We start from the raw sequence: 8,850 nt of genomic DNA, 5'->3' as shown, positions 1-8,850 counted from the left end.
GTGACTGTTTGAGTAATTACAAATAAAAATGAAAATGGACACAAAATATGACATTAGCTTGTTGCCAAGCTTAAATCGGTTGATGTCGATTTCTTTACAAAGTTAATTAGGCTACTGATCATTAAGGGAACAAATATATAGTCTAGCTTTTATATTTCTTCGTACAAACAAATTGTGACAGTTTAAAAAGCCGTCAGATTGTCTTACGATCTTAGGAATAGGAAATTTCAGTAGATCGATGAAGTTATCTTAAACAAATTCCTCCTGCTCTGCGCCGTACAAGGTCAATGCACGTTATCAGTCGACAGGGACTGGAGAGACGCTCCTTGAATTTTTATATCATGAGAGCCGGTTCCTCTCTTCTTCCTGTCATGCAGTCGATGGTCTCCCCTATAACCAAAGCCATATTCATTGCTCTTTTTCTCTTCGCCATTCTGCTCATTCTTTACGTCATCCTTTGGTACATATGCAGGGATGCCGACAATGATTACATCTGAACCACGGAAGGTCACTTATCCAATGTCAAGACTGCCCAAGGTAAGACAGCCAACAAGCTATCCAAGGAATGTGTCATCGGTTGGAAAGCGTGAATGTGTACTTGTTCTTATTGCATCGTTTACTCTCAAATGTAAAGCGCTGGCGTTATACACACAACAGGCTGGTTACTTGTTGAGCAGTGGTGCTTTCTTTGCATTTCTTCCCACGCAGCAGGTAGCCTATAGGCTACTGTCTGTCTGCCTCAGTAATTTCAAATGCATACGAAACTTTCTGATACTTGAAAGTCCCTTGTCCTAGATTTAGAATGCCACATGGACTACACATGCTCTATACATAATCAATTATGATTTATTTTATTCTGCCTAATTTTTCAACAGGTGAAGACCTCCCTTCCTAAACCACTGGATGGAATTGTCAATCTTTCAAACCACTGGCTGTTGCGTCAGTAGTTGTTAGAACTACATGGCAAATGGCTGATACTCCTAGTGAGTTGTAAAATGGGGTTTGGAGGTCACAGATAAGACTTGGTTGAAGGGAAGGAGGATGACCGTGAACAGATGAAAGGATGAACAATCACGAATCACCTGAGTCACGGTCTCTTTCAGGTGATCTGTCTGTCCTGAGTTTACATCCCAAGGCACATATCTTTATGATCCTATAGATTCAGTTGGAACTCAATTTAGGTTGGAACTCTAGCTTGGTTTAACATGTTTGTTGAGAAGGAAACAGTTTTGATATAGTTTCAAATTCTCAGCTCTGTTATAAATGACGTGACATGTCAAAGTAACATCTGCAAATGTGACATATTAAACATCTATGTTAAAATGCTGTGAATATTGCAGATGTAATTTTTCCCTATATGTTTTGGTTTTGGGTCTTACATTTAAAGTATAGATGAATTCCATTATCTCAGCACTTTGGGATCCTTGGGACCAATATTAATTGATACTGTACATTCCTACTCAGCAGATGTCTGCATCGTTGATGTATTCCTGAGTGGTCGACGTGACCCTCTGCAGAAAGTAAGAGTCACAGATTCGATTCCTCTGCTGCCCCTTGTGACAGGCCTTGTGCCTGAAGGGGTTTTCAGTGGTTCTGTTCACAAACCATAACATCGAGAGACTCTACACTACACTGAGCAGACAGCGCCCACAGATTGTATCGTATCACGACCCACATCAGGGCTGCATGACACCGACAGAGTCAACGGAGCGCAGCATGCTAGATTACCCGTGCAAAACACAAGGGAGAAACAGAATCTCAACTGAAGGCCGTGAGAAAGAAACACAAGGACAGGTGAGGACAGGATGAGAGGTGAGAACAAGAACAGTATTTCCGAGTCACTTCAGGAAATGACCTCGCTCCTGCAGCTTCTTCCGTGCCTGCTGAGGAGCCAATCAGACGTCCCCAAAACACTCCAAATGAAAAGGAAGGGTGAATCTCTTGTGGCTGAGGACTGTTTTTTGATAACCTAATAAAAGCTCACAGAAGCCCAAACTAGGTGTTTTTCTGTGAAATGGAATCAGTCCTCTGATTGATAGGCTATCTCTTGGCTGGCCTGCCAGCCACCATTTAAGTGTCCTAGCAGAACAGACCCCAGACAAGTGCCAACTCATAAACCAAACACAAGGTCCAAGCATTATGAGGACATAAAGAGAATTCTAAATTTACCATTTTAAAAACCTGAGAGAGCAGTTGAATGTGGTTTTAAATGGCTGAGCTGGTCTTGCGTTTGAGCATTTACCCACCACTGGGTGGCATCCTAGTGTCACTTTACGTCAACATAAAAATAAAAAAAACTTTTAGGGCCAATAAAACCCACTTACCCATGTCCACCGCAAAATGACTGCTTTGTGTACATTATGCTAACGATAAATTCACCACTTTTTTTATAGCAATGAATCCAGGGAAAGACAACCCACAGAGACTACTTGTGTAGGTCTATGGGTCATGGCCATATTGTGAACAGTGACTGTGTTGGGAGAGTGACCACCTGGTGTGTGAGTGTCCTGGTGTGTCGCCACTCTGCTGGAGGGTTGATGGACACTGCAAGGTCAGGTACGCATACAGCTGACTACTTCCCACCACGGGCCTCCCAGTTCATCCACATTCACGATAACGGAAGGAGTACAAGGACACTCTGCACCAACCAGCCACATGTGTGGAACGTGTATGTGTGTGTGTGTTGAGTTTGAGAGTGTGTGTGTTTGTTTGTTGTAGAGTTAGAACAATCGTTCTGCAGAGCTGGCACAGTTATAATGATATGCAGTCCCTCCTTGCTATCATCAACCCAGAAAATGTTACAGCTAATTAATTTGTGAATTACTTCAGCGAGATAAGCTATATGTGTTGCTAAAAATGCACACGGACACAAACACATATACTCACACCCACTGGGGAGCAGAGGCACTGATGTGACAAGTCTGCCAAGAAAAGGAGACCACTTCAGGGATGTGTCAAACTGAAGCAAACACACACACACACACACACACACGTGCACAGAAAATGTGTGTGAGCAGGTAGGTGCTGCATGGGTGGGAAGAGACTATTGTTAACTGTCGTGTGGCTGCTGCCATGGATACTCCCTGATTCAAAAGAAGAATATTGATACGAGTAATCAATACGGGAGCAAACACATTGACTCACGCGGCTGAATCGATCAGGCATTTAGAATCTACAAATCATTCCTGACTCGCAGCAATTGATTACTGTTACAAATGACAGAACAGAGAGCGGAATTCGGAACGCTGCCGTCTCCAGGGTTAATGTTTACTTGAGGTGGGGCCTTGCTGAAGTGTAGGATCAGAGGGGAGGGTCCTGTCCGGACCAGGTGCTGAGCTGCCCTCATCCTCTCAGGTCTCAGAGTGGAGGTTCAGTCTGCAGGACCGTCACTCTGCTGCCCTGTCCGCTTCCAGAGCCCTCCACAACCAGCCGGACACCCTGAGGTCAGTACTTCTGCACATGCATAAATTGTATATGTTTGATTTTCAATTTTTTGGTGAAGAATAGCTGTTAAAGTTCAGTTATCGTTATGGTCGTGAAGTAGATTCTCCATGAAAAGTGATGCCCACCAGTTTACATTTATCAGGCAGCAGCAGCATTGTCTGGCCCCCAATGCAACCCACCACCGCAAACACACTTAATCCCTCCTGACCTTCCTGGACTCGTAGCCCCTATCCATCTGAGGCCCTCTGGACCCCACACCGTGGCCCACCACGGACCCTCTGGCCCACAGGCTCAGTAACTGGTATCTGTCCCTGCAGAGACACAGAGAGTAGGGCCGGGCTGGTTACTGGGCCCTGGGGTCAGCCTGCCCTCCGAGAACCACAACCTGCCTCTACATCTGTCCACTCACACCAATACTGGAACAAGAAGAATAATATGTGTCAGGGTTTGTGTGATGTCATGTGCATTTGTTTGCTGTCTTTTATTTGAAACAAAACCATTCTTATTTTTCTTTTGGTAAGTTGAACAACATGTGAATGTTGACCTGAGAACTGTGGTGGTATTAAGAAGGAAACAGGAGAGGGGGGGTGGTGGTGGTGGTGGGGGGGGGGTTCCTTGCCAGGTGTGAGAGTGTCGACTAGACTGAAGGTGTCGAACAACCTGGTGTCACCTCCTCTAACACCTCCAGAAAAACAGAACCAGCTTTGGCAGCTGGAAAAACATCCTGATGATGAGACCTAGGGCCAAACGAAAATGACAGCTTCTACAGAAACCATTACAAACCGTCATGGTTTCGCCATCTTCACTAATGTTATTTTCATTTACTCAAAAACATGATATCACAGAGTTTATCCACTAGGTGGCGAAAGTGAGACACGTGAAGGAGGCAGGTGTGGCCAGACAGACCTTGAAACTGATAAATATCCTCTGACCTCAAAGCTGGGGGATGTTGTAGAGTAATGAGGAAGATTAAGAAGGAAACACAATTATGTTGGGAGTAAACATGCACTCTAGCTCTGGCGTTTGTGCCTTCCGGACCAACGGTTTTATCTTTTACAGCCATATATTCTATTTTGAAATAAATAACTCCTGAAAGCCAAAATTTCAAGAATGATGTTACACAATGTTGATTTTTATTCATTTGGTGTTTTTCTCATGGTTAAGATGTCTCTCAGCTGACAAAGACAAGACAACACCCTCATGTACCATCAAACTAGGACTCTTAGGCATCTGCCCCAACCCTTTATTTAAACAATCTATTCTTTGAAGTTTCTACCATAAAAGTGACCTAAACCAGAATGTAAAATAAACTAATAACCAATAGTAAAATGGCTTTCATTTCACCCTACCTCTCTGAACCATCTACAGTTCGTTCCACTAAGTCAAATGAATTCCTTTCTTGAGGCCCGTAACCGACATGTAACATGTTTAGATACCTGTCATGCTATGGAGGTCTGTCCTATAGAGAACATGTATAGCTCCTACGCCTCTCTTCACCATGTGACCCTGACCCCATAACAGATCAGCTGCGGTCCACACATTCCTGAGAGGTCATCTCTATAATAAGAAAACTACTGTATTGACTCCACACACCATAGTGGATCCCAAGGTCTTAACTACAGATATTGCTGCAGTATTATGCGACTGCTTCCGGAAGACCCAACTGAGGAGCTGTTGACAGGGTGCGAACACAGACTGTCACCATATCGTCTGTGTTCTACAACAAAGGCCCGCGTGCACAACAACATGGGCCTTGTTCTCACTGGTGCAGCTAAAATAGAAACCGAGAGAGAAGCTAGAGGAGCGAGTGTCGAAGATGACCCTCTTTCAGGCCATGGGACCCAGCTGGTGCAGTGAGCGCTCTGCTGGGCAGAGAGGAGAGGGGTCACCCGGGCGACTGGCTTTTGACACCAGAGATTGTGTGGGAGAGAAGGGCCCAGCTGAAGGCTGGCCAGGGCGGGGCAGTGGGGCAGGGCAGAGGAATGGGGGGCTGCAGGGCAGGAGAGTGGGGGCCAGTGGAGCAGGGCAGGGGAGGGGAGGCAGAGAGGCAGGGGAGGGGAGTGGAGGACAGAAGGGCAAGGCAAATCAGTGGGGGTCAGATGGTCAAAAGGGACACGATAAGGCCAATCTACTGGACATACAGCTCAAAACTGAATATCTCTCACTACTGGGTGTCTGTGAGACAGGATAGCTCAAAACCTCCCTTGCTGAGTATTCCATCATGGTTTATGTTAAAATAAAACAAATACAAAGTAGTGGTACTAATTTTGTACCGCTCCCCTGTGTCCTTGGGATGACAACCAGATGAGCAGGGCTGAAACAGCAGCCGAGACAGACCTTCCAATCCTCAACCACGAAGGAAGCCTGAGGGGAACCAGGCTGGGTCACAGAGAGGGAATTCAAGCTTTGTCGAGGGAACTAATAAAAACAACCAATAAATACCCACACTGCTTGCTTACATAAGTGTCCCACTGTGGAATGTCCGAGGGTAGGGAAACTTTGCTTGTTTCAAGTATCATAAATGTTTGGAGGAAGAGGTGTTAACTGTACAAGACATGAACCTTCAATCACCCATAATCCATCTAGAAAATAATATTTTATGTGTCTCATTACTTAGAACTAAAATGAATTAATCTAGGCATCCGTTTAATAATAAATGGATGCCTTGAATCTTCAGACAAAAACACCTGCCCTCAATCATTGTAGCAGAGATTGTAATGTCCTGAACTATTTGACCGTGATATTTGGCCCCATCTTCATCTTGTGGAGAGGAAGTCGTATTAGTGTCTGTGTGAAGCCCTCAGATACCATCTATAGCCTGGCCAACCAAAAGCAGGGAACTTCATCACTCTCCAGCCCAGAAGTTTCATTCCCACGTCTCATTGGCCAGCAAACCCAGCCTTGATAATGACAGCCGTAACGGGGCAATGGCCTCCCCTAGCCCGGCCTGTGAGGCCCTGTGTGCTGTGGAACCGGAAAGGAGAAAGTGGCTGTAGCTGCCTGGCTTTCTGCCATGCCATTTCCTCAAACAGCAGAGCACCTACCCTTAGCTCTCTTTCTCTCCCCCACAGCACTGCTACATTCCTGCCATAGTCAGAGGACTTCATTGATTGGAGCTTTGTGAGCCAGCGGTCTTGATAGGCTGGGGTGGCTGTGGCTTGCTTCAGACCGAGTTGGAACTCGATGGAGTTTTGCTGTGATTATTCTTACCCTCAGTCGTTGTGCTAATGCCAAAACAAAGGGTGTTTTGAGAGGAGATGGTGTGATTTTAAATGGGTGTACAACTGGACAGAGGAGACGGGTTGGAAAGCTCAGTTTAACAAACAAATGTGATCATTCAAATAAAAGAGTAACATATTTTGCATTGCGTACATATCAGAATTGTTTATTGAACACTTCAAATGTCAGGAGGAGTTAGCAAAACCAGATATGTTTCAGCAATGAAGACGCAGGGAATGAATCCTTCTGACCCCAGATTATTTCTGTGTTCAGTAACTGCAAATATCAAACAGCAATACATAAAATATATATCTTCCTATGGGAGAATAGATAGCAAATTTAATAATACCATCAATACATTAACAACATGATTTGTCATCAGGAAATGCTACACAAAAATACACAAAAGAAAAGGAAATATATACCAATCCCTTCAACACCCTGAGCATCTAGACTCAATGAGTCCTGGCTCCTGGTTCCTCTAACGATGGATATCAATTGGATGTGCTGTAGAAAAGTTCACAACTACAGTGGCCAATCCAAAAACCTCTCTGTGCTCAAACATGGTGGCTACAGCCAGGCCCTGGCAGGGGTCCCGGGGACCCCAGGGGCCAGTGGGGACTGTCTCCTCACAGCTCAGACTCTTACTTCATCTCTCCTGCCCACCAGTCAGGAGGCCTAGCCTAAGACAGGTCCCCTCACCCACTCTATAAATAACAGAGGGGACCTGTATGTGTTTGTTAAATACAGCATGTGGGTGTTTAAGCTTTTTTTTTTTTATGTAAGCCATGTACGTGGGGGCTGGGGGAGGGGGGCTGGGCTGGAAGTTTGTCTGTCTGCTACGGCTCTTATGCCTTTCAAAAAGAGGGAGGGAGATTGAGAGCATAGAGAGAGAACACTAGAGAGAGAGAGGGGGGAGGGGAGGAAAGAGGGTTCAGTACATAGCGTCCTCGTACATGTCCGTTCGCAGGCAGAAGAGGATGCCGCCTCCGAGCATGAAGATGGTGGCCCCCCATCCCAGGCCATAGCCCCAGTTGAACTCATGGTAGGTCTGCAGAACTGCGCCGTCGATGAACTTGATGGGGTAGAGCACCAGCGCGCAGGCCTGGAGAACCACTGGAAGACAAGAGACTCTGTGTTAGGCCCCCACCGTTAGACCGCGCGCGACGTATATGATGACACGTATGATGACGTGTCATGCACAGTCACGCCGGCGATGATGATGTCAGCTGCTCGGGAGCCAGGGGGAGTCCTGCTGATGCGGCGGTCTTTGAGTGTTAGGGAAAGGATCCACTGTCCCGTCTCGGGGTGGAGTGACACCTCCATGTGCACAGCCTCACCCCAGGGAGTCCTCCCCTGGCGCTCCCCCCTCCCTCTCTATTCTCCATCCTCCCATGGGATCTTTTCACACCCTGTTGCCCCTCCCACAGAGAAACCAACAGCTGTTTCTGAAGCTCGTAGCGAGCAGCTTAAGCTCAGGCCTAACACACCAGCCTGTGCTCCAAGAATGTACTGCATGTGGGTGTTGAGCTGTGTACTGTTCCGTACTGCTGCTAATAGCTTGTATCAACCCATACAAGAGTTTGTGGAGACTTGGAGACTACTACTCTCAGAGTCACAACAAAGCACAATTGACCACAAAGACAAACAGATCAATAAGGACCAAATATGATACATTTTTTCCCACATACTTTTAGGGGGCTTGTGGAATTCTATCCTAAGCAATGCAGACTTTCAAGTGGGCAAGGCATTCAATAACGAGATTCCAGACAAATATGTAAATGGCCCGTGGTGTTTCTTAACTACTAGGGATCCTGCGTTCTGCTGGGCTGTGGTTGGATGTCTGGCGGCACTAGTCATTATGGAAAACACATTGAGTCATACCGCCCCTCTAGAACGACACACTGCTATGTGTGTTTATGCCATGCGTGTGAAAACTGGAAGACGTGCATTCCTTTAAGCTCTTTGTGGCACAGGGTGGTCCTTTCCGGTGTCACCTCAACACACTCGAATGTCCTGCTGTGGCATAGTCACCAACATGAGTCATTTCCACATTGCTCTAACAGCACAGACCCTGAAGGGGAACACTGACTCACTGTCGTCCTAATGAATCCCATTTCCTATTAGTCAACACATTCCCTATACGGTACCTATTCAAAGAGATCCAGTGTTGGCAATGACTCGACT

The 8,850-nt window shown here is 46.1% G+C and overlaps 1 protein-coding gene across 1 annotated transcript in view; it reads right to left on the bottom strand.

The window, feature by feature from the left end:
• Positions 1-6,801: 6,801 nt before the first annotated feature.
• LOC146287994 (transmembrane protein 47-like) overlaps positions 6,802-8,850 on the bottom strand; it is a 7,447-nt gene continuing 5,398 nt past the window's right edge. Inside the window, exon 3 of the mRNA XM_084697462.1 lies at positions 6,802-7,779. Coding sequence (XP_084553588.1) covers positions 7,598-7,779 — 182 coding nt within the window. The 3' untranslated portion in view covers positions 6,802-7,597. The remainder of the gene's footprint in view (positions 7,780-8,850) is intronic.

This window comes from Hypomesus nipponensis, chromosome 5 (genome assembly GCF_054491055.1).
Source record: "Hypomesus nipponensis isolate SF chromosome 5, ASM5449105v1, whole genome shotgun sequence".
Lineage (NCBI taxonomy): Eukaryota > Metazoa > Chordata > Actinopteri > Osmeriformes > Osmeridae > Hypomesus > Hypomesus nipponensis.
Note: the sequence above shows the minus strand (reverse complement) of the source record. Positions and strands in the feature narration are given on the sequence as shown.